This window comes from Saccostrea cucullata, unplaced genomic scaffold (genome assembly GCF_032062105.1).
Source record: "Saccostrea cucullata isolate Sc308-1 unplaced genomic scaffold, CSIRO_AGI_Scuc_v1 ctg344, whole genome shotgun sequence".
Taxonomy (NCBI): Eukaryota; Metazoa; Mollusca; class Bivalvia; order Ostreida; family Ostreidae; genus Saccostrea; species Saccostrea cuccullata.
Window position 1 is genome coordinate 240101 of NW_026933830.1, and position 26745 is coordinate 266845.

The following is a 26745-nucleotide window of genomic DNA, read 5'->3' on the forward strand; positions in this document are numbered from 1 at the left end:
TATCGCAAACGATAAAAACATTGCTAAATCAAGTAGAAGATCAAAATCCTTAGAACCCATTCTGATCATGAACAGCTTTTTGGATCGCTTTTCAAATGTATAGACTACAAAAAACATCAAATTATATGATTTTTAATCAACATTTTCTTCAAACCAATAAATTTTTCCTTCAATCACTTATCGAAAATGTTTGGTTGTACAGTATACTGTAGTCAGTAACTGAAAAGCAAGGCTTCAAAATTATTTAAAATTTATTAAGGCGATGTTCTGTCTGTGTGCACGAAAGATAATGCTTGGAAATTAAAGATGCAGATCATTACCGTATACTTGGCGATACATGTGTTAAGTTAAGAAGTCATTATAGGGGAGGTTCAGTAAGGTCCAGCAGATTTGACAGTACATACTGAAGGTTAACTAGGTCACATTGTGAAAAGGTCGTGTGTACCCTGTTGTTATCGCGGGAGATAATCATTGGTGCATACTAGTGTGATAAATCTAACACAATTTACTTCATTATCATGCTTCTACACATATACATGTAACATGCTGCTGGATAAACGTTTTGCTGTCGGACGGTAGCGGATATAAGCTAGTCGATGTCGACCGGTAGCCCAGCCGAGGTGGTGGTGCGGACGTACGGTGTCCGGTGGTATCTACTGACCATCGTCTCCCTCCACTGCTGGCTGTATAACGCCGCGTGGGCGGAGTTTCCACCCATCGCTCAGTCCGTAAAGCTGGTCTACGATTGGTCGGATTCCAACATAAACATGTCGTTGAATTATGGGAATATTGGTACAATTCTGATGATTTTACCTGTTACTTGGATCGTGTTTGCAAAAGGTATCATAAATGATCATATTACTGAGATATAACGCGTAATGGTATTTTTCTAGATTTTAAAATATTTTTTAAATAAAAATATAACAATATATATTTTTAGGAATGAGGTATGGGATGATTTTCTGTACCATGCTGACGGCTGTCGGAATCACGCTGAAAAGTCTTCCGCTCAACAACAGCCTCAGTTCATGGTAACTACATTTTTTTTAAATAAGTTTTTGCAGAACATTTTAAAAAATATTTTTAAAATCAAACTTGATCAGCTTTTTTATTTTTTGTTAAATTTCTGATGGTCTTTAAAAGGCTGATCCCTGTTGGGTTGTTTTTAAACGGATGTGGTGGAGCCGTGACGTCATGTGGACCGACTGTCCTATCAGAGACTTGGTTCCCGCCCACTCAAAGAGCAACTGCTACGGTGTTTTACATCGTCAGCGCCGGAATGGGCGGGGCATTCGTTTTTGTCGTAGGTAAATAAAACATTTTGAACCAACGAGCAAAACTAATGGTCATTAACTGTTGTTAAAAAAGGAATGTAACAGGCCTTATGTTAAAAGAAGGTTTCATTTTCCCCTATGGTTTAAAGGGTATTTCATAATTATTTTCTTTATTAATATTCAGTTAAATATGGCTGAAGATACATTCAAATTGAAATGCCATTTTAAAGGGCCCGCTGTTGTACCAGAGCCAATCGTTATATGTGATAATGTCACGTGGTCAAAAAATTCAAACTGCAGTGAGCAAAATAAAACTTATCCAAGTAAGTGAAATTATAATGAGAAAGACCAATCTTATTATGTATATATTATTTAAGTCTTCCGAATAATAATTTAATATTAAAGAAGAGATTTACATTAAAAATCATGGGAGAAATGTTATCTAAATTTAAGAAGTTACATTTTTACAGATTTTCAAGAAGTGAAAGACAGGCTGTATACATTAAATTATGCAGGTGGTTATATATAACTTTTCGTTTTTATGTAAAGGCCTCATACTGGTAGTTATTAACATGTATTTTGTACAGACCATTTGTTTCAATTCCCAGAATCAAAATATTTTAAGAAATCAAAGAAAGTAAAGTGTCATGCTGCTTCCGTCAAGTAAAAGTTACTGTTAAACTCTCTCGCCGTGGACTGATTCTAGTATGTTCACTCTCTGCTAGTCTCATCGTATTCCTTTCTCAGAGTGTGGTGTCGCCGTGCTGCTATTTGTTTCCGTTCTGATATATTTCCCCAACAAACCGGAACACCCGCCCAGTATCACCGCCACCAAAGAGAGGCTCGGGATGTGGGAGGGGATTAAAACAGCGGTCACGTGAGTAAATGTGTTGATCAATCAATGAGAACTAAAAATATTTGATGCCCACTTTCTAAAGTGACTGATTAGACCAATGGACAATACTTCAGATAACTGAATTCGCAAGCCAAGGGTTTCGCTAGGTATTCTCCCCCTTGCTTGCACACACTAAAATTAAATTTCGTATACAGATTTATCATAAGAATATCTAGGTCAAATCTTGTTTTGGGTATGATCGAGACATTTTTAACAGAGTTATGCCCCTTGAATCTAGAAGGAAAATTTCCAATTATTTGGAAGGGGGGCACAAGTGTTTCAGAAACATCTCTTATTATGAATACTTTATAGACAGTTGAGGTTTTGGCACCTGGCGTTATGTTATGCTGTCCCCACGGCGGTATACGGGGCCTGGATCACCACGTCAGATGTTGTCCTGCACCCTTTTGGAATCTCTCAGGTTAAGATATTGACCTACATTAGTTTTTTCTTATATTTCATATTTGGATCCCCATAAATGTGCTGATCTCGATTCTTAAAGCAAAATATAAGTTAAAAGCACAATGTATAAACTATCACCATTTTTTCTTGCAGTATTGTTATTTATTACATGTATTTCAGTGACAGGAAAAATATTATTGGTGTATTTCTTCCTTTATAAATGTGCTGATCCCGATTCTTTAAACAAAGTATTAAGTTTAAAACAAAATATTTAAGCCACCGATGACCACTATTTTTTCCTGCAGCATTGTTTATGTATTATTTCAGTGACTGGAAAAATATTATTGGTTTTTTTTAAATTTCTTAATCAGATATCTCAGGTATACATTCTGACGTTAGAGATCTTTTTTTATACTCAGTAATTTAAAGCTTAATTTTTGCGCCTTACTGATTTTAATGGATTAATTAAGAATCAGAGTTACACATTTTTACATCAAAATAAAATTCTCAGAAACAGCTTACATTTATGGAATAAGTGTTTTATTTAGAAAGAGGCAGGCAGAATTAAAAATAAAATTTTACAACATAAGGGAATTATTGGTGGAATCAAAAATTTTAGAAAGGTACACGGCGATGGCCGATATCAGCCTGTCTAAAATAAAATTACACGACCTATAATTTTGTCCCGGAAAATGTACATTTCTTGGGGGGGGTACATGTACAAAATAAAAAAAGTTAATGTGGTCTATAATTTTACTTGTTGTACATGTACATTTCTTGAAAAACCGTATGTAAAAAAGTTCTTTCGAAAAAAAAAAAATGTACATGTACAATTCATAAAAGTTGACAAAAAAATCTATAGGGTATATATAAAAGATTTTGTCACCATAATTACAATTACAAGTACAATTCTTTTATTTAAAATTACAATTAGAAATACCCCCCCCCCGATTCTTACACTTTCATCTGCTTATTTCAACAATAAATCACGTAATACCTGGTATAGGACATTGCGGACATTTAAACAGAATCTAAGAGATGAAGCAAATTTGTGTTTACAAAAAAGATGGACCATACGCACTTATATATCAAAATGTTATATTAATTCCATGCAAATATTACAAAAAAAATTGATTATGCGATGAGTTCTTAGAGAAAAAAAAACCTGCGCAATATATTCTAAATAAAATTTTTGTAAATGAAATTAATATAAGAATTAATAAAATAATTTTATATTGATAGAATTGCACATACATCTCACTCGGAATAAACTATTGTGTTATTCAAAATATAAACCTGAGTGATATGCTTTTCTCCTTGCTAATTTCGTAACCTGTATAACAAATGTGAAAATAGGCTCTTGATGATGGCGGATTTGCAGCTAATCAATATACTATAAAAATCATGAATCTCGTATATATCAAACCGCCGAAACACTAGATTAGTGTCGAGTCAAGTGATTTGAGGTACAACATGTACGTGCGCTGACGGAAGCCACTTTCTTTGAAAATGTAACAGATAAAAGTTCAGTGACTGGAAAAATACTTTAATTGATTTTTTTAAATTTCTTAATCAGAACCATTATCTTTTATTTATTGCGTTCAGGTTATCAAACGTCAAGTAGAAGTATGCTAATTATACCGCTATAGATTTTTTTGTCACCTTTTAAGAATTGTACATGTACATTTTTACATCAAAATAACTTTTTTTTAGAAACAGCTTACATTTATGGAATAATGTTTTATGTACAAAAGACAAAATTATAGGTCGTGTAATTTTATTTTAGACAGGCTGATATCGGCCATCGTGTCTTGTGATTGGTCTGCTTTCCGAAAGAAATCCATTTGTATAATGAGTTTTCTGAAAGTTGAAAACTAGAGAAGAATGAACCTTGTTTGAACTTGTATATAATAATAAACTCTTCACAAAAAAATACAAGCTTCAATATTTATTTGACATTTATATAATTAATCAGATTGATTTATGTTTAGAGTATCGGACCTACTACAGAGGAAGACGAAGTCTATAATGGTGGCCATTTTCAGTATCGCTACCTTGTTTTTCCTTCTCTTCGTACTGTTACTGAAGAAAGTCATACCTACTGAATCGTGTACGTATAAAAACTCATACCCAGTGAAAGTGCAGTTTCATTTTTGTATCTCTAGTAATTTCGATTAACTTTTATTTTCAATACAATTTTATTTTAGGCTCATTCAAAAGGTGGAAAAAGAAAATTCTACAACAAAAATCTCTTTACTCTTATCGATGTGTATTTTACTGACGATGGTCGATAATGGCCAAAGGAAATGACTTCAGCTTTTCCATTGTCGAATTCCTTAATCATGTACTAACCCTTTTAGAGGTTTTACGATCCCTAACTGCATGATTCACCATTACCGGTAATTAGAGGACATCTCCTGAGAACGATTTTTATTACACAGAGAGAGATTACTGACATATAAGTTGAAATTACAAGGTTTTTTAACTTTCCATATACTAGTATCTTATTTCGACTGACTTGCTTTACCATTTTGACCAAGGATAACTCTTACGTACACTGTACCTGATTCTAATTTTTTGTTTCCAGAGATCCGTAATTTTGTCCTGTAAACAATTCCTATTCTTTGATAATTCACTGTTGTCTGTCTTACTCTTTTATATATCATGGATATTTTGAGCTTTGATTAGCGTTTTCCTTTATGATTTGTCTAGTGTTCATGGTGTTTTGTTGTTGTTTTTTCCGGGTGTTTATCATGTGTTTATGCTAATGGTTGGGTTTTTTTTTTTTGGATGTTTATGGTAGTAGGTCTTATATGGTTTATTGTCGGGAGCACTTCCCCAACAGAATGTGACGCATATAGAACCTAATGAATCAATATGACATGGTAGTTACGTTAAATATTTGGTAAAACTTATTTTGCTGAATCAGTTTACGAAAGTGTTATGCCTTTTATTCATAGTATGTTTCCTGAATCATACTCACTTTTTATCACTACATCTGCAATCTTTTCACTGTCGTTTTATTTGACCTTTATTGCGGCTTTACTTCTTTTCAGGGTTGTTTTATTTGACCTTTATTGCGGCCTGTGTCCTGACCAGTGGCGCCCAGTCTAATTATAGTAACTACTTTTTTTCAGGGTTGTTTTATTTGACCTTTATTGCGGCCTGTGTCCTGACCAGTGGCGCCTAGTCTAATTATAGTAACTACTTTTTTCAGGGTTGTTTTATTTGACCTTTATTGCGGCCTGTGTCCTGACCAGTGGCGCCCAGCCCCTCTACTACGAGATGACGTGTGAGAACCTCTTCCCCGTGTCAGAGGCCACTATTTCCGCCTTCCTATCTTTTTTGCTCAACATCGGCAGCACTGTCTTCCTCTTAATCTCACTTATACCAAACATAGGTAAGAAATACACGTGTTCATAAAGATTGTAAATTTTTTTTCTCATAAATAAAATTGTTTTCATAGGTGTTAATGAATCCCCCCTCCCCTCTTTTTCTCCTGGATGTTTGAGATAGAAGATAAATTGTGTAAATTTACCTTTTACTTGTGATATAATTCTACAATCTTTATATGCATGTTTGGATCATTAGTATTAACAAAAGAAAATATTTTATCTAACGTAAAATTTCTCCCTAGGGAAAATGTGGCCGAATTGGGCGATATTTGTGACGTCATTCTTATCTGTGTTGGTATTAGCAATGTTCAAGGAGGAATACAGAAGACTAGATATAGACATACCAATCAACCAATCACATGACTCTGAGTCAAGGATCAACCAATCAAATTCCCCGAAACCAGAGTATCCAATCAATCAATCAGATACTTCCCAGTCAGAATATTCAATCAACCAATCAGATAATTCCCAATCAGAATATTCAATCGACCAGTCAGACATTTCCCAGGCTGAATATTCAATTTACCCATCAGATACTTCACAATCAGAGTATTCAATTGACGAATCAGATATTTCCCAGTCAGAATATTCAATCAACCAATCAGATGCCTTTCAGACAGAGTTTCCTATCAACCAATCAGATGCCTCACAGTCAGAGTATCCGATTAACCAATCAGATGACTCTCGGTATCGCAGGTTTTAGAACTAACGCACAACAAAACGTCGATTATCCCGAACCGGAGCGGGACACTTCAATTTCATTGAAATCCACCAGATTTGATTATTAATCAAAATGAGCGGTCGGTTACAATCATGAGTGTTTCAGTCAGAGATTGGTAACTGACAAGAATACACTAATCAGGGTTTATACAAGACCCCGACTTATGGCTGGATCGAATTCTAAAGAGAGTTTTTCCCATTGTTTCTGTTGTTTTCTTGAGATGAGATTCTAGACTTTAAAGATAATTATATCTTTTCAAAAGATTATAAGAAATATTTTCTCAGGGAAACTAAAATTTATCAAAATTATGAAACCAGAAACCTTGATGAATTTGAAACGTAATTTTTTTTTCCAGATGCGAGAGGTGTGATATTACTATTTCCTTTTTTGTACAAACTTTTTAAATGTTGTAATAATAGAAATAAAACACTGGAGTTTTTCAACCATTTATTTTTTTTACATTAATATGAAATACTGTTCATCTAAGCAGGTAGCATGACCTCCACTCAAAGCACCATCAAGTAAATTAATTCACGTGACATCAACTCATCAAAGCGAGGCAAACTCAATAAATAACATGTCTATGATAACTCTTACATTCATGTTGATCATGTTATAAATGCAAATTAGGAAATAGCCACTTATGAATGCGTCTTGCGGTAGTATTGGTTATGTCAGAAGATTTCGTCATCTTCCTCTGTATTTGATTGGTGTTTAGTTACAGTAAGCCCCGCCCTCCTTCCCTGGAAATACCGTGAGGGGTGGTCCAAAGGCGTGCTCTGTGAACAAAGAAGATTTCAAAGTAGACTGAACGTTTTTTTTAATCTGAAATTTGTTTTCATGCATTATTCCAATCTTCTATAAAATATTGCAGAAAAATCAGGTTTTCGTGTAAGGATATTGAGAGATACTTACCGCCACGAGTCTGATCCCGGCACGGCTCCGGGAGGGTTTGTCCCGGCGGGAAAAGTTCCGGATATTCTCCCCCACAGCTAGCTCTTCATCTCTGACTGTCTCAGCCTAAAAATAAAAAGAATGAAAACTGTATATTGAAATTAGCATTATGAGTTCATTAATAAATCCAAAACCTTTAATGTTCAGCTCGAATTTCTTCTATGTATCACAATACGTACGTTGCATTTAGGATATCAAAAAGCTTTCAGCCCAAGAAAGAAAAAGACTTGAAATTTCTGTTTTTTGTAATATTTAATAATAAATCAAAACTTCAGTGATGTTGATTTATGACAGTTATGCTTACGGTGACCCAGGGGTGTCCCAATACGTCGACCGCCGACAGTCTCTCGGCTGGATCCACCACCAACATATTGCTGATCAGATTCTATCAGAAACGAAAACGTCAACACAGAACTCAAACAAACAAATCAAAACATCGACAAAAGAGGTTAAACTGATTGGAATAAAAAGGAAATGTCTCCTTACCATTGCGGACTCCGACACATCATCCCAGTAGGGACTGGTGAAGTCGTACCTCCCCTCCGCTATCTGGTCAAACAGTTCCTCTTGGTCATTCTGGGGGCTAGAAATAAAGGATAGACAACCAATACAAACGAGAGGTGAACTCAAGATTGGAGTGCTAAAGACGTCCTTAGAAAACTTAATTTTAAGGGTTTTTTTAAGTTTGGTATGTAATTTACATACCTTGCAAAAGGAGGAAATCCACACAAAAGGATGTACAGTATAACACCTGCTGCCCAAACATCGACTTTAAAGTCGTACCTGAAAGAAAGTAGAGGTTATTATATTAAATACAAGATTTGATTTTAAAAAAGGGGAAGATAAAAGCAGATTTATTTTTAATTTTTCACCGTACCCGATTTCTGATAGTATTTCCGGTGCCACATAAGTAGGAGTACCACACACGGTAAACAGCTGATCTTCGCAGTACGTGGCCAGACCAAAGTCCCCCAGCTTCAGAGACTTGGATCCATCCGCATGGTCGATTATCTGAATCACAGCGGAGAAAAAAAATAAACTCAGAGAGAGGGAACAATCGGATTAAAATGGAGACATTACAGCTTCCAGTCAATGACAGCCTTACCAGTAGGTTCTCGGGCTTGACGTCCCTGTGTACGATGCGTAGATTATGGAGGTATTTCAGAGCCTGGGCCAGATTGTTGATCATATTGCTAGCGGTTCTTTCTGTGTACTTAGTAGATAAGGCTATGTCATCAAATAAGTCACCTCCCTAAATTACATAAAATAGGTTATTTAATATTGTATAAACTCTTTTTTAAATCTGGATTATGGCCCTTAATGCGCGAAAATTCAAAATTATTGCTCAGTTTGAGAGATCCTCACCCAGTACGGAGTAGCAGACCCTGATAAGTCAGTGTACGCACCTTGACGAACTCCATGACTAGATACAGACTGTCTCTGGTATCGAATTCCTCGATCAGTAGGATGATGTTAGGGTGGTCTACTTGTCTCAGTATCGATACTTCGTTCTCTATTATGTGCTCCTGAGGTTAGAGAAATACAAATCTTCATTCATGTGTATATGTTTATTGGACAGATAACTATTTTCAAGTTCTTAAATGTTGGTATCATTTTATTTTCGCAAATTACATGTATATGTTAAAGACTGATTGACATTAAATGTGTTAATCTACATCAAAAAAGCTCTATCTAGGTGAGGTTTAAACTTTATAAACAAATGTTCATGTCTTTATAGGTTTTACGACCGTAAATCTATCACTAAACATGCTTATAATTCTTCTTCAAAGAAACAGAATTGAAAATTCTGCACAATAGAAACTGGCATATAGGGACTGTTAGTGAATTCGATGACGACTTTTTGTCGAAAGCAGTAAAAAACTTCATGGTAGAATGTTACTCATCAGTATACACACCCACGCACCTAAATACAGCTAAAAATCTATGGATAGAGTCAGAATGCTTCGCACATCTCCCTTACAACAATCAAAATCTCGTGGCCACATTATTTTTTGTTTGAGTATATATATATATATGCCTGGCCACTTTTGGGTTGATACAATAAGACCTTTGTAGCAGTCACAGCATTGTTTGGTTTAATTCACGACTATATAATAGCCCAGCTTTAATTTATATGAAGTGTCTATTTTAATATGAATTCGGAATCTTCTATTTGGTTCCAATCATTAAAATTATCGATTAAGTTTCAAATATATTTTTAAATTACACAAGGGTTAAGTCCGTACCTTGCCTTTACATCTTTGCTTGTCAATTTTCTTCAGTGCATACTTCTTTCTTGTGCTCCTGGAATTAAAATCAATAACGGATAATAGAAGTCGAGCAGAGATTGGTGGGGAAGAAATATGTAGACTGTGCTATAAATGGAATCCCCGAACCCATCTGTAAATGTCAGTGGGCTGGAAACACAATTAATATGATCCCTTTACAAAAAGGGCAGTGTATGAGACTGTTAACAGAAGTTAATGTGATTTCTTTGTTAAAAACTTGAGTAAACATGAAAAAATAATTGTGCGACGGTGGGTGAAGATGTTGATACAATAAAGTCAAATCAATTCAGATTTAATTTTTTATGCCCCCGTAAACGAAGTTTCGGGGGTATATAGTTTTTGTCGTGTCCATCCGTCTGTCTGTCTAGCTGTCTGTCAGTCTGTCTGTTTGTCTGCAAAAACTTGCCCATAACTTTTGATTTAGTGGAGCCATGACTTTCATATTTTACACATGTATTCCTTGTGACAAGACCTTTCTTTGGGTACCACCAAATTTGACCTTTTGACCTTGACCTTGGAGTTTGACCTACTTTTACATGAAAATTTTAAAATTTTTCTTTGGCTATATCTTTTGAACAGTAGACACCAGGACATTTATACTTCAAACATGTATTATTTGTTGAAAGATCTTTCATTGGATAAGAACAACCTTGACCTTTTGACCATGACCTTGTAGACCTTGTAGATTTCTGTACCTGTGAGTAAACTTTAACCTTGGCCATAACTTTTGAACGGTAAGAGAAGGGATTTCATACTTCATATATGTAATCCTTGTGAAAAGACCCTTCATTGAATATCAAGCACTTTGACCCTTTGACCTTGACCTTTGAGTTTGACCTACTTTAAAAAACCAACCTTAACCATAACTTTTAAAGGGATAGGGCTAGTGCTTTCATATTTTACATATTTAATCCTTGTGACAAGACCTTTCATTTGATAACAAGAACTTTGACCCTTTGACCTTGGAGTTGACCTACTTTAAAAAAAAATTAACCTTTGCCATAACTTCTGAACGGTGAGGGCTAGGGCTTCCATACTCTACATAAATATTCTATGTGGCAAGACCTTTCATTGGATACCAATTACCTTGACCTTGGAGATTTTTGTACTTATTGAAAAATCTTAAACATCGGCCTGCTTTCAATTTTCACAATTGTTTTCCAGTGAGAATACCCTACTTTTGGTACCAGTTAATATAATTTTCATTTAAGAAAAGTTTAATCTTTGTTATGTTGCCATACGGGGGCATCAGTGTTTCACAAACACATCTTGTTTTATTTTAATATAAGAAGCCGATTGATTCCTCTCCGTAAACAAGGTCTTATAATGATTTTAAAACGGAAAGTTTGGAAAGTGAAGCTGGGGTTGGCGGTATGGCGATAAAACTTGAGAACAGGTAGACGGTCAGGGAATTGTCAGGTGAAATTGACCACCTGTACATTTGTTCCTGTATGTCCTACCCTTTTGTTACTCACCTGTCCTGACATTCTTTGACCACGGCAAAGTTTCCCTCCCCGATCACCCGTCCTACGTCATACTTGGCTCTTAGGGCTGCCGGACCATTCTCTGACTCATCTAAGGGGGATTATTTTAAATATAATTTTTTTAGGTTGATAAAATAAATAAACCTTATACAAAAATTTAAAAAGTCATTAAAAGTGAATAATCTAAAATTCAATGATATTCCTTACTAACATTAAATAGTTAAATAAATTTGTTTATATAACGATGCTCTTCATTTAAGGTAAGTCCATACTTTCAGAATTTTCTGTCAAAGTGTTTATTTTTCGATTTGAAAATCTTGAATAAGTCATAATCTAAAAAAACCACCCATAAAAAACTTATCTTTGCAGGTTAATTTTCATGCAACATGTCTTGGAGTATATACCTCTAAAACTTCAACAGCCAACATTCAACATATAGAACTGTAACATCATATTTTATTTAGCAATGTACCAAATCACATCCAATTATTGTTAAAACTAAGGAAAATCATAAATATTCATTTTTCAAGAAAATATTTGAAATTTCTATTTGAAAACACTAAAAAATTGATGTTGATTCTGTCAAAATCTTTCAGAGAAAAAGCTCAAAATATCTTTATTTTAAATATTCCTCAAAATCTTATATGTTTATATGCTATTTTTTCTTTACAATTATTTAGAATTATATCTTAGGTTAGCTAAAAAACATACTCTATTATGATTGACCAGAAAAATTTTACAAAACAGCCTTTTGAACACCTATACCCCCATTTTTGGATTATCTATTTTCAATCGTTCATTGCAAAACTTATAAAAAAAGTAAATTTAAAAAGATGATATATGCTAAAAATTAAAGATAAATAGATCTCAAGTTAGTTTGTTTAAAAAAATATTAAAAGCTATTGGTCCATAAAGGCAATTAAGAATTCTCTGTCTGGGTATGTACTAAATTACATATAGATCCTATGGGCATAGTGCAAAGTGGTTATTCCTATAAATAATGTATATTAAATGCTTTGTGTGCACAATGACACTATAATAAACAAATGTATACTTGCTACATTATTTTCAATCATCACACAAGATTTTTTTTCAATAGACAAGGGTAATCAAAATTTCATATTGGTGTGTAAAATTAAAACCGGATCCGTAAAAGTATGGACCTGCCTTAACGAGATAGTTTCCTTTTAATTTATGAATGGAGGTATCCACATAAAAAAGGGTACGACCATCATAAAGCTTATTTATTACGTCTTTTTCTAAATTTTTATAGACATGGCTCATGTTACAAAACATTTATTGCTCAAGTTAAAAAACATTTTTAAAAACAACAAAGAATTTTAACACATTTGTCCATTGGCAGCAGCTAAATATGGAATTAAATACCATATTTTTTGATTCACAACTCCTGAGATTCATTTTTTGATATTTATATTAAATATTGATCCATTCACGACTGCAGTGTTACTCTATATCTTTGCATAACATTATATGAATCATCTGCTTGCTAATTCAGTTCCGTTTTTGTAGAGTGACATTGAAATGTAAATTCAGCTTCAGAACTAAGATGTTCTCTTACCAAGCATCTCCCCGTTGGTATTTCTGTACTTTGGCTGCATTCAGTGATGAAAGTGAAAAAAAGATATTTAATACGTTCACATACCACGTGAAACCCTCAAATAGCATCTAATACATGTCCGTTCACATAACATGTAAAACGTATACATAGCATGTTACATATATATATATATTGTATATATATATATATATATATATATATATATAATATATATATTATATATATATATATATATATATATCGATAAACATTTGTTAAAAAATACTATTACCCGCTGAATAATGTGTGTCCAGCGTAGCAACAGTCAACATTGCTTGAGGACGGGTGATATTCCAAAAAATAGCGACTGCGCAGAATTTATGCGCGCACGGTTCACTGTTATATGTATTTGTATAAAACATTCAGTATGATGTAATAAATATTGAATGTAGTTAGGTGTAACATTGAAAATGTTCACCCCTCGAAAACCATTGTCAACCTCGGCTGCGCCTCGGTTGACAATGGTTTTCTTGGGGTGAAAATTTTCAATGTAACACTCAACTACATGTAATATTTATATAATATGACTGAGTATATGTAAAAATAATGCATGTATTTATTGTCTTCCTTAATATAAATCTCAAAATATTAACCAGACAATATATATATCATAACAAGATAATATGCCATATAAAACAGAACGTACGGAATTTAGGTAGTTTTTAATGATTTACAAAATTTAAAAATAAATTCATGGCCAGAAAAATTGATATAATTATATTTTTGTAAGACTTACCGCGGACACGGCGCGGAGTTTTCTGCCAGTTCTGGGGGACGACATGGGGGACTTCGATCCCGTGGGTGAACGTTTAGACATGACATCTATTGACAAAAATTAAACGCTAGTATTGATTGGGTGACATCTAATGACAAAAAATAAAACGCTGCTATTGATTGGACGCTTAGACATGACATCTAATGACAAAAATAATACGCTAGTATTGATTGGGACGTTTAGACATGACATCTAATGACAAAAATAAAACGCTAACATTGATTGGGACGTTTAGACATGACATTTAATGACGAAAATAAAACTTTGGTGTTGATTGGGACGTTTAGACATGACATCTAGTGACAAAAATAATACGCTAGTGTTGATTGGACATTTAAACATGACATCTTATGACAAAAATAATACGCTAGTATTGATTGGACGTTTAGAAATGACATCTTATGACAAAAATAATACGCTAGTATTGATTGGACGTTTAGACATGACATCTTATGACAAAAATAATACGCTAGTATTAATTGGAACTGGAAAATATGTAATATATAAAATCTCCAAACACTCTAAGGGCGAACATTAAAATATTGGGTTTTTAAATAAAAACTATCGATAAGTTGTTTTAAATTACACATTTGTCAAGTACACCTTAAAACCGTAACGCTTTCGTAGAGTCTGTCAGGAGTAAATTAATTATTTAACGAAATGATTGAAAAAAAAACTTAGGAGCATATTGTTCAGAAATAGTAAAAAAGGAGTGCTTTAGTCGCTGACTTAGACATAATTCATATAAATGTAATATTACAAGAAGTGAACTGTTGTGTTAAGTACATTAGACCTTCTCATTTCAAACACTTAAGTTAAGGTGCTTGCTTTGGTTTGTTAGCTAAGGCATCAACACACCGCCTAGGTCTGAGTATTTGATTATAGCTTGATTATAGTTTGTATACAAACTATACATCTTTTTTAACAGTCACTTGAGAAGCAGCAGGTGGGATCGACTCCACGTAACTCCGTAAACACCTCAGAAGAAATAGAATATTTAATGAAATCGAATGAATATAGACATGTAATAGATAGGGCTTTTAAAATCCTCTAAAGGATGTTGATTATAAAGAACAAATAAATAAAAAGAGGCATTTTGCTTAAACATCTAAACAGCTACGTGAGAATGTCTTATTTGTCAAGAACACTAATGTGAGAAGTAGAGGCGCTAGATTGAATTAAGCATTTAAACATATCTAAAATAACCAACTATGTATGAAAACAAAACCTTTTAATATACGCATAAAGAATTCATACCATCGTCTTATCTAACTATTCTGCATTTTAAGCGAAGAGATCTTTTCATGAAAAGAGGCCAGTATATTTCACACTTTATCACATAATCAAAAATACAGCAATCATTTTCCCTACGGAAAGATTCGTCTCGATAAATTCTACGGTGCAATGTTTGTATTTTTCCCCTCAAGTCGCTTAGATAATTAAAATAATTCTTTTAAATGCAATTTAAAGAAATTCAGAAAAAAACTGATATGATAAACTTTAATTCTTCAAAAATCGCATTCCAAAAACAGGAATTGCACAGTTTTTTTCTGGTGCCGAGACCAGGATTGTTACCTAAGTTATATATGTGCGTGTGCTTGAATTCAGTATCATTGTATGTGCATATATGATTGATAAAAATACTTGATACAACAGATTTGATTTTGGGATTTGAAAACGAAAATATGTTCCAGGAAGTCATTACCTTCGTTCAAACTGCGGTTTGAAAGGGAGAGCTTGCTCGCCGGACGTGACGTTTTCGCTGACCTCAAGGTCACCCTTTCTGTGAAAGGAATTGGTTTGTACGGCGACACCAGTTTAACCTCTGCAAAGAACAGACATAAAATCAATCGTGTGATGCCTACCTCAAACAGAACGGGTTTGTCCTCAGATGGCAGATGAATTAAGGTGATTAAGAGCCTAGTTCTCCCGGAAAACAAACTACAGCTCGATAATTTCCACATTACGTAACTTTCCGTACATGAATCACGGAATCAGAGACCAGAAGGCATTAGGAAACACAGAGAATTGCTTGATTTCTAAAATCGGTGCGACGATCAATCTTATCTAAGGGCTTGTTTCGGTTTTATATGGGGTAATTAAATTTGCAGAAAACCAGACCATGCATTAAAAATTAAACCTAAATTCAACATGAGGCCAATTTGATACTCGTTAGACACTTGATTTAAGAGTTTCGTACGGCAGGAGTCTATAAAGAGCAGAAAATAAAACAAACTAAAGTAGTTTACAATCTTTTTTGACAAAAAGCCTCAGCTTACAATATTCTCTGAAAATATTGGTATTTTCGATTGCGATTACCCGAGAGTGGGGAACTGTCAGTAATTTAATAAAGACAAAAGACGTATATTTAGATAAATGTAGAGAGGGAAGCTATAGGTAGACCAGACCAAAATTCTTCAGTTTCATCAGTAACAATCCAGGATCAAATTACGTAGAAGAAAATACATGTATATATCAAGTTCCTGTTGAAGCTGTTGCTGCTGCTGATTTGATGCCCGGATGTAACAATCTTCATCTGTCCAAAAAGTCATGAAATACGAGGACTTTTTGATGAGTTTGTTTCAAGTTACAGCCTTAGTTTGCCTCTTTATACCACGCCGAGTTATTTTTAATCTTTAATGTTCTCTCTACAAATTGTACATATTAAACTAAAAGCACTAAAATCTATTTTGCTATAATAAAAGAATTTTCAGGAAGAGCAATAATCAAGAATCTGTTCAGAAATATTGCCGTGTCTGATTATGAAGAAACGATTTGTAAGCTCTGAATGACTAAATCTATTGATCGCCAGTCATTCTGCTCTTGAAAATATTCCTGGCGATACTTTCTCTCTAGTGCCCAGACAAAGTGGCATGAAATGACTCAGTGATGATACAAAAAGGCTACAGCGGGGTCCCTCGAGCGGCTTCATCGACAACAATACTGCGGTCATACACAGGCTTCTGTCATCGAGGTCTTACTCATGTTTCTTATTGAAGTACATGTATCAAACAAAGTGACTGATTTATTTATATACATTTGCATGCGTAATACAGACACACGTACAAAGTGACTTACCATTGTCATCCAGATCGAAATCATCCTGACTGAGTTTCTCCTGACCGTAAGCAATGAACACTGAATCCTCCCCGAAAAAGTCCCTCAACGAGGACACCTGAAAATCAGAGCAACAAACAAATAAACATCAACAAAATTGTAAAACAGAACAATAGCAACAAACACGCGATTTTTTTTTCTGATTTTTGTCTATACTTTATTTCATTAATTTTGTTTAATATTGACATTTGGAAACTTAAAAACCAGAGAGACTGAGAGAGAGAAGGGGGTCCTCATTTGAAAATGTGCAATTTTATGTAAATAAATCGATTACACATTTTGATGTAAACCATGGGACAGAATGGAGTTGGCCTTTCTAAATATTTGATGATGTACTCTACTCGGGGGGATTTCCTCGGTGGAGCGACTAATGACTGAAAAGTACCTAGACCGATGTGTTTTACCCCGATATCTGACAACTGCATTTGGTTTCTAATTTGTCCCTTTCTGACAGTGATAGAACCCTCTAACTGTAACGCGATTGTTCAATATTTACATCAGAAAATTTATTGATCACTTTAAACCCTGTGTATATTTTGTTTAAAGTTTACACAGCAATATACGTATACCTCATGTTGACACGGGGCTTCTGAATGCAGAAATGCCCCTTGATCGGATTAACCAAATACTTCACAGCGTGTCCGTTCATTTAACCGGTGATTATTAATTTTGACAAGTAAACAGATGGATTATAATTTCATACACACACCTACTGGGCATTATTCACTAATCGATGACATGCCCATTGCTAATAATTTAATTGTTGACATGCCTTAATGAAACGTGTTCATTGCAAGAAATCAATTCGCGTAATTGCGCGAGATGCTATTCTTTGATTCCTTGAATTACGAGTTGATTGCCATTTCTCTTAGACAATCAATAGAATCTCCACTCTCTATCGCAGTGACACGTGCTCGTGATTATGCACACGATAAGATATTAAAATTTTTAATGCTAAAATTGTATGTCTTGGACATGTTGGACTAACAAGTCTTCAAAGAAGTAGTATTGTATCTCGTTTAGGTAACATCATGACATCGTTTTGTACAATAAATGAGGAACTAGTATTTCAATAATACCGAAAGTTACTGGTAATCGATAAATTTTTATAATCTTTTTTTTATTGTTAGATACTGTGTTATTCGCTTTAAAATGTAATCTTCAGTTTAGAACTTTAGTCGGTACCGGTAAGTACAGGCCGACAAAACAGTACTCACTCTACACCATCTTACCTGTCTGCCATCCAGAGTGAAGATTTTCCGGACGGCCCCGGAGTCCAGTTTTATGGCCTCTGTAATGTCTGCCAGTACCTGGTCAAAGGAATGAGCAGTCTTCTTGTTCAGTAACACCCTGACCGCCTTCCGAGGCTTCGGTCCATTCCGTATAACCGTCACTAGCTTGGGTTTAACGTAATCTTTGTAATCGCTCTCTGCCCCCTGAAGTCGCCCTAATAACGGCCCGCTCTCCCGGGCCTTGTTGTTAACGTTCCAATGCGGACCTTGCATGCACGTGTAATCCAGATTTTTGAACACATCCGTTGAGGCACAGACATAACTCTCGCCCTCTTCTAGTTCATCCAGGGAGTGAATCTTGTGACCGTTCTCCGCTGAGTAGATGTACCTGACGCCGTTTGGTAGAATATTCTTGTCACACACTGGACTCGTCGTCAGTTCCGCCATCAGAGATTCGAACGTCCGAAACCTCTCGGCGGAGACAGCGTACACGATTCCCTTGAAGAATCGGTCGCCATTTCTGTAGAAGCGCACCTTCCTGGCGCGTTTGTCGTCTGTATGTTTCATCAGACTGTGGCGGAACAGGTTCCCGTGGGCGCTGTGGCTCGGGCTGGTGCGCCCTCCGCTCCTTTTGGAGTACCTGACGCCTCCGAATCGCTCGTCAGACGCGAAGTGTTCCTCATATAATCCATTCTCCATGACCGCCGTTTCCACGGTCAAATCTTCAAAAGAGAAAACCATTCCATTTCACTACGATCAAACGTTACATTACATAAGTATAAAGGTAGGTATTCCAATCAAACTGCCATTTCCCTCCACTAAAGAGCGAATTTAAACTCCCATATTGCAGGTTTAATATTGAACCAATAGTTCAAATGATTGGATATTCGTGTTATTTCAACTGTTCGGTGTTTGTCTTTTAACCTACCTATCTTCTCCTTGGCTTATGAATATACGTACCTATACTTCATTACCATCTCTAGAGCATTCATAAAAGCCTCTTAAACACTTTAATTGAATATCAAATGTTGAATTTCGCCGTCTTTGGATAAATCATAACAGGAAAACCCGGCACTCGTAAACAATTATAAAATGATAAGGCAATGGATTGACCAAAGTGTCAAAACTTTAACAATTTAAAACTCCAAACTCCAAAACATTATTGACATAAACAAAATGTGGCTAATTTTCCGCCGTGTTTGGTCTGAAATAATAACTGAGGGAGATAGAATTGTTAAATTTCTGAAGAATCGGTTCGTATCTCTTTGGTTGCACGTGCTGGGTTTTGTTTTGGGGGTCGGGAGGGTCCAAGCAAGGGGGGTCATTTAGCGTCATAGACACATCTACACGTCACGGGTCGCTTAATAATCCGTTAACCAAGGAGTACAATAGAATGAGGAATATTCCAATCTCACGGCAAAATACAGATACTCCAAAACACTAAAGACCAATGAAGCTTGTATAACAAAGGGCGCCTATCGCTGGAATCTAGTATTGTTTTGAGCATTCATCTGGTAGATAGAATCGGCGGTATTTGTTCCCTAATAAAAGGATTGCATACATCAGGTACATATTCCTAAATCAAACCTCGATACTGCATTGATGATATCTATGTGAAGTTTAAATCGAATAGACAGTACCAATATTATTGTCCGCTTATTTGTCAATGTAGATAAATTTGTTAAAGGTCCAATACTGTTAATGTCTTTATTGGTAAATAAAGTATATAATGAAATATAAGTAAATGAATACACCTACCCTTGTCTCTCATGTTTTATTCCTGGCCTGATGACTTGACGACGTTTGTTTTTGACGTTTGTATGTCACCCTATTCTGACTTTATAATGCCTTAACTTCTATAACGACTCCAACAGGAGCGCTATGCTAATTTACACCAAAAAACAAATCTGTCCTTAATCCCTAATGATCCGATTGCTTCATATTTAATATGAAGTCAATGGCTTTTTATCGCTGAAATTAAAATCTGAAGGTTTTAGGTTTTAAATAACCTGTGAAGTCCTTACCTTTCTATAGCGGTGTCTAAATGTCCACAAGGGTTCGTCTCTCTCTCTTTGTTCACTGCAGCCTCAGACAGCCGAGTCCAATACGAGACAACATGTTCTTTGCATAAATTAATATTTTTGCTGCAGAGGTGGAATTGATGGCGGGAGAAATCCGTATTGGTAACGGAAAAATTCTTCATCTGTCAGCTCTGGATTAAATTATCAATCAATAACAAAGTTTAATTTATGACACACCAACATGTGTTTCTATCAAATTGGTTCCAATTTAACAATTGATAGAGATATTTTACTTTTGTGGACCATTTTTAAAATGCATTTTCATAACAAGTCAAATTTCCTTATTTCAAAATAAAGTAAAAAAAATATTTTCTGAGTGTTGGATTACCTAATATTGTTTTAAAAATCTCAAGAAAACGTCTAATTTATCTGTAGCTTAGACCTTGCATGGTTCATTTTGTGTCCTTGCATCACCGTTGGAAACCCACGGCTTACGACAAACAGTTGCATCTATGTATACATGTACTGGTTTGTAGTCAAAGATCATTTACTTAGTTTAACTAGAACTGTCCAAACGTGACAAAATACCCCCCGCTGGGTTTTTTCAGAAGTAAGTTTTTCCATAATAAAGAAATGTATCAAACATGGATTATGAAATTTTTCTTCCAGTGACCTTGAAATTCCCCAAATGACCTTGGGTCAAGGTCATGACACACCCTTGGGTCATGGGCAATCTTTGTGTGAAATGAGAACCTACCAAGTTTATTCATAAGAAAGATATGGACCGGACACGAATTATGAAATTTTTCTTCCAGTGACCTTGAAGTTCCCCAAATGACCTTGGGTCAAGGTCAAGACACACCCTTGGGTCATGGGCAGTCTGTGTGAAATGAGAACCTACCAAGTTTATTCATAAGAAAGATATGGACCGGACACGAATTATGAAATTTTTCTTCCAGTGACCTTGAAGTTCCCCAAATGACCTTGGGTCAAGGTCATGACACACCCTTAGGTCATGGGCAATCTTTATGTGGAGTAATAGATTCTATTGTCCCTCTGTAAGAAAGATATGGACCGGACACGATTGCACAGACAGACGGACAGACAGACAGACAGACGGACAAGGTGATTCCTATATACCCCCCCAAACTTCGTTTGCGGGGGGTATAATAAATTAATTTCGTTTTCTTTCCTTGTCTATATACACTGACGAAGCTCATTACTTGGCTCGTTCCACATCATTATCTTATTTACTTTTCTTCTTATAACACCGACTAAATTGGGTTTTGTATGGATTTATCGGTAATCAAATTTAGCATTTACAAGAGAAACTATTCTGCGTTCCAATGAATCGTGAGAATATAGGTTTTATCGCAATTCATTTTTCAGTAGTCCACAAGATGCCCATGAACAGCAACGTCACATGATCGAGTCATATTGCACTTTTGAGGGTTAAAGTGTCCAATGTCTGTCTGTTTAGACAAGGGGAACTTTATCAGGATTTGAACAATATTAAAATATCCGCCATTTATACATAACTTGGGTCCGTAAATAATTAGATTTCACAAACAAGAGACCCATGGGCCACAACGCTCACCTGAGTATCTTTGGCCCTGCTCTGCATAAGATTTTCCCCAATGTTCTTGTATTCAATGTTACATTTTTTGCCCCGCCCTTAATAAATTTACACCACTCGACCTTCAAATATGATTCATCACTGCCTTCCTGTTCTTGAAAAGTTTTAAGAATCTTCCCTATATAATCCGTACAGAGGCTCAGCTTACCCCTTGGGACCATGAACTGAATAATTCTGAGTTAACTTCGGCAGGCGCTCAATCAAATGACCTATCTGGTCCAGTGCCCTTAATTCCGGGCAGGTGCTCCATTAACAGACATGTCTGGTCCTGGGCCCTTAACCCTAGGCTGGTTCTCAATCAAGAGACCTTACTGGTCCAGGGCCCTTTACTCCATACAAATGCTCCATCTAATGACTTATCTGACCCAAAGCCCTTAACTCCATGCAGGTGATCCATTCAATGTACCAATCTGGTCAAGGACCCTAACTCTAGGCAAGTGTTCCATCAAGTGACCTATCTGGCCACTGAAGAAATAAATGCTCTGATCAACACGATCTTCTTTGACCACGCTCTCAAAGATATCACTCTCAGCTTCTCCCTGCGAGGGAAAGTGTCACAATCCAAATAAGAACTCAAACCCTGATGCCCTCAACACAATGCAGGTGCTCTTTCTAACTATCTGGCTATTGTTGAAATAGCTTGCCTGAGGACACCATCTGAATGACATAGATGTTTTCTATCAGGCCACAGTGAAAAAACCAAAAAGCTTTTGAAGAAATTGAACTTGAATTTTTGAATTTACAGAGTGAATTTAGTCATATATGCCTAATTGGAGATTTTAATGCAAGAACTTCTGATAGAGATGATTTTATTGAACCAGATGACATATCAAATCAAGAATTTGAGTTAGATGATCCCAGTTTAGACTGTCTCTCAAATGTATTTGAATTACAAAAGATAAATGTACCAAGGAAACGAAAATCATTAGATAAAACAAAGAATAATTTTGGAAACAATTTATTAAATTTTTTTGTAAAAAATAACAATATGTATTTATTGAATGGAAGATTAGAAGAAGGTAAATTTACTACAACAAAATCAAGTGTGGTCGATTATTGTATATGTAGTGTTGAATTTTTGAAGCATGTGCAAAATTTTTCTGTACTAGAATTCAATAGGTTATATTCTGATATCCATATGCCATTACTTTGTGAAACTAGAGGTACTGTGAGCGATGAGCTCACTAAATGATACCCCCCGCCTCCCATATGGTTATAACTGGTGAAATAGTCCATCTTTTCCTGTGGCCGGGAAACCCAAAATATCTGTCGGATCAAAAAGTGAAATAGGAGGTGCACAATGGCAATATGTAATAAAGATTCTGTGAAAGTTTCATCAAATTTCATTCAGTGGTATGAGAGGAGTTGCGAATAAGAGATGGGTACCCCAAAGCGTAACAGACGGACGGACGGACGTACAGACGGACGGACGGACGGACGGACGGAAATACCGATTACTATATACCCCCACTTTTCAAGCGGGGGGTATAATAAGACAGATAAAGTGCTAACTCATATACCTCAAATGATAACTGCCAAACTAAAGAAGAAAGAAAGAAAAATAAAAATAATTTTTCATGTCAGAAAATAAAACCATGGGGTAATGAAACAAGAGGCCCAGGGGCCACAGCGCTCACCTGAGCACATCAGCTAGGAAAAAACACATATCAGATCAGAACTGTAAGTTAACTTAATTGTGGGAGGGGGGGGGGGAGGGCTTGAATTTTAACCCCCAAGGGGATCATAATTTGAACGAACTAGAATCTACATTACCTGAGGATGATTCCATATAAATATTACTAATCATGGCTTTGAAGTGCTTGAAAAGAAGATTTTAAAAAGTTTCCCTATATATTTCTATGTAAAACTTTGGTCGGCCATTTTGGCCACACACTAACCCCCAGGGGTCATGACTTGAACAAACTTGAATGTACATTACCTGAGGATAATTTCACATTACTGTCATCTTTCCTGATTCAATGTTTCCTGAGAAGAAGATTTTTTTAGATTTTTCCTATATATTCCTATGTAAAACTTTGATCGGCCATTTTGGCCCCGCCCTACCCCCGGGGGTCATGACTTGAACAAATTTGAATCTACACTTCCTGAGGATGATTCCACATGATTTTCAACTTTCCTGGCACAGTGGTTCTTGATAAGAAGATTTTTAAAGATTTTTCCTATATATTCCTATGTAAAACTTTGATCGGCCATTTTGGCCCCGCCCTACCCCCGGGGGTCATGATTTGAACAAACTTGAATCTACACTACCTAAGGATGATTCCACATGAGTTTCATCTTTCCTGGCCCAGTGGTTCTTGAGAAGAAGATTTTTAAAGATTTTTCTTATATATTCCTATGTTAAAACTTTGATCGGCCATTTTGGCCCCGCCCTACCCCGGGGGGTCATGACTTGAACAAACTTGAATCTACACTACCTGAAGATGATTCCACATGAGTTTCATCTTTCCTGGCCCAGTGGTTCTTGAGAAGAAGATTTTTAAAGATTTTTCTTATATTTAAGGAATGACTCCAATTCTTGGCCAAATTATCGAGTATAATATGGTTTGGGTCAGTTTACGCTTTATAATCCGCGAAGCGGATTATAAAAAAGCGTAAACTGATTATAAAAAAGCGTAAACTGACCCAAACCATATTATACTCGATAATTTGGCCAAGAATTAGAGTCATTCCTTATAATTTAATTTTAAAATAATTATTCAACTGGGGATGTAAAATTGTGTTGTTTTTATGAGTTCAAATTTACCGCGCAATAATACAACCGTAGTAACGGAAGTGATGGGAAGCGAGGGGAGGTAAAAACAGATACATAGATCTAGCTGCCATGATGCTTGTTTACATGAGGTAAGATCGAGTAACTGTTTGAAATTAAAGGTACATTCATTAAATCTGGAATTTTCCGTGAATCCCAAGGACTGGAAATGAGGGGATTGATGGATACAGATGATTATGCTGGTTGTCAAGGGGGTGTGTCCCCATACCAAACCAGATTATACAAAATGTTATGCGTTCCTTTTTGGAAATCAACCAATGAGAGGCAAGAATACAAGCAAAATTAAATTATATTCATATGTAAAACTTTGATCGGCCATTTTGGCCCCGCCCTACCCCGGGGGGTCATGACTTGAACAAACTTGAATCTACACTACCTGAGGATGATTCCACATGAGTTTCATGTTTCTTGGCCCAGTGGTTCTTGAGAAGAAGATTTTTAAAGATTTTTCCTATATATTCCTATGTAAAACTTTGATCGGCCATTTTGGCCCGCCCTACCCCCGGGGGTCATGACTTGAACAAACTTGAATCTACACTACCTGAGGATGATTCCACAGGAGTTTCATCTTTCCTGGTCAAGTGGTTCTTAAAAAGAAGATTTTTAAAAATTTTTCCTATATATTCCTATGTAAAACTTTGATCGGCCATTTTGGCCCCGCCCTACGCCCGGGGGTCATGACTTGAACAAATTTGAATCTACACTACCTGAGGATGATTCCACATGAGTTTCATCTTTCCTGGCCCAGTGGTTCTTGAGAAGAAGATTTTTAAAGATTTTTCTTATATATTCCTATGTAAAACTCTGATCAGCCATTTTGGCCCCGCCCTACCCCCGGGGGTCATGACTTGAACAAATTTGAATCTACACTACCTGAGGATGATTCCACATGAGTTTCATCTTTCCTGGCCCAGTGGTTCTTGAGAAGAAGATTTTTTAAAAATGCCAATAATTTTTCTCTTATTCATGATTATCTCCCCTTGGAAAAGGGCGTGGCTCTTCATTTGAACAAACTTGAATCCCCTTTACCCAAGGATACTTTGTGGCAAGTTTGGTTGAAATTGGCCCAGCGGTTCTTGAGAAGAAGATGAAAATGTGAAAAGTTTACAACGACAACAACGACTACGACGACTACGACGACAACGACTACGACGACAGACAACGGACAAATTTTGATCAGAAAAGCTCACTTGAGCCTTCGGCTCAGGTGAGCTAAAAACAGAAGAATTTTGTCAAAATATTGATTTAAATGTCCTAAGAACATTAAAAAATAACTTGAGCAATATTGATATCAATGATTTAAATAAAAACCTGGTTAATGAAATTTTTTCAGACACTGCAGATCTGCTGCTTAACTCGACACGCACAACTTTTGGAATATTTAATGCTCACCAAACTCACAATAAACCACCACAGAAAAGAAAAGAATGGTTTGATAAAGAATGCAAAATAGCACAAAAAAATATAGGAAATCAAAACGAATGTTTAGGAAATATCGTTCAAGCATCTTAAAAGAAGAAGCACGGGTCAATGAACGTAAATATAAAAATACCATGGATAAAAGTATGAAAAAACATAGAAATTTAATTATGAAAAAAATTAGAAAACTGAGAAGTAAGGATCCAAAAAGTTATTGGAAAATAATTAACAAAAGGCCGAACAACAAAAAATGTGATATTAATATTGATGAATTTTACAATTACTTTAAAAATATAAATAAGGGTGATGTAAATAATGACGAACTTCTATCAAATGAGGTTAGAAATACACATAATAATGATGAACTAGACTCAGTGATAACTGAAGATGAGATAAAACACGCAATTGAAAATATTAAAAATAACAAAAGTGCTGGAAGTGATGAAATTTATAATGAATACATAAAATCCTCTGCTAGTATTATGTTACCTGTATATGTTATGTTATTTGATATTGTTTTTAATTCAGCAATTTTGCCTGAAGCTTGGATTGTTGGTGATATATTGCCTATTTATAAAAATAAGGGGAACAACAATGCCACTGAAAACTATAGACCTATAACTTTATTAAGTTGCATGGGTAAATTATTCACATCCATCCTAGCTAAACGATTAAATAATTATGCTGAGCAATATGATATACTTAATGAAAATCAAGGGG

The 26745-nt window shown here is 35.5% G+C and overlaps 2 protein-coding genes across 4 annotated transcripts; one reads left to right on the plus strand and one right to left on the minus strand.

The window, feature by feature from the left end:
- Positions 1-571: 571 nt before the first annotated feature.
- On the plus strand, positions 572-6913 carry LOC134239426 (solute carrier family 49 member 4 homolog). Its single transcript, XM_062721610.1, has 10 exons — positions 572-840; positions 941-1031; positions 1144-1307; positions 1505-1597; positions 2022-2151; positions 2482-2590; positions 2943-2965; positions 4563-4681; positions 5789-5971; positions 6209-6913. Exons 1-10 carry the CDS (start codon positions 597-599, stop codon positions 6667-6669), a joined length of 1617 nt encoding a protein of 538 aa, XP_062577594.1. The 5' UTR covers positions 572-596; the 3' UTR covers positions 6670-6913.
- A 208-nt stretch (positions 6914-7121) lies between these two features.
- On the minus strand, positions 7122-20285 carry LOC134239403 (serine/threonine-protein kinase DCLK1-like). 3 transcript variants are annotated; one of them, XM_062721577.1, is made up of 16 exons: positions 20180-20285; positions 18156-18877; positions 16885-16981; positions 15512-15631; positions 13768-13853; positions 12993-13026; positions 11405-11504; positions 9888-9945; positions 9048-9167; positions 8747-8893; positions 8519-8652; positions 8347-8424; positions 8128-8224; positions 7946-8026; positions 7603-7707; positions 7122-7466 (listed from the first exon to the last, which is right to left on the minus strand). In XM_062721577.1, the coding sequence occupies exons 2-16, from the start codon at positions 18852-18854 to the stop codon at positions 7362-7364; spliced, it is 2061 nt and encodes a 686-aa protein (XP_062577561.1). In that variant the 5' UTR covers positions 18855-18877; positions 20180-20285; the 3' UTR covers positions 7122-7361. The 3 variants fall into 3 exon arrangements, with proteins under 3 accessions (XP_062577561.1, XP_062577560.1, XP_062577559.1); XM_062721576.1 differs by lacking the exon at positions 20180-20285 and adding an exon at positions 19116-19735; XM_062721575.1 differs by lacking the exon at positions 20180-20285 and having other exon boundaries at positions 18156-19059.
- Positions 20286-26745: the final 6460 nt, after the last annotated feature.

Coding starts and splice junctions, on each gene's coding strand:
- LOC134239426 (XM_062721610.1), top strand. CDS start 597: ATGTCGACCGGTAGCCCAGCCGAGGTGGTGGTGCGGACGTACGGTGTC. Junction 2,591..2,942: donor ACCCTTTTGGAATCTCTCAG/GTTAAGATATTG, acceptor TTTCTTAATCAG/ATATCTCAGGTATACATTCT. Junction 4,682..5,788: donor AGTCATACCTACTGAATCGT/GTACGTATAAAA, acceptor TACTTTTTTCAG/GGTTGTTTTATTTGACCTTT.
- LOC134239403 (XM_062721575.1), bottom strand. CDS start 18,896: ATGGTTTTCTCTTTTGAAGATTTGACCGTGGAAACGGCGGTCATGGAG. Junction 8,653..8,746: donor TCAAGCCCGAGAACCTACTG/GTAAGGCTGTCA, acceptor GCTGTGATTCAG/ATAATCGACCATGCGGATGG. Junction 8,225..8,346: donor GGATTTCCTCCTTTTGCAAG/GTATGTAAATTA, acceptor CTTTATTTCTAG/CCCCCAGAATGACCAAGAGG.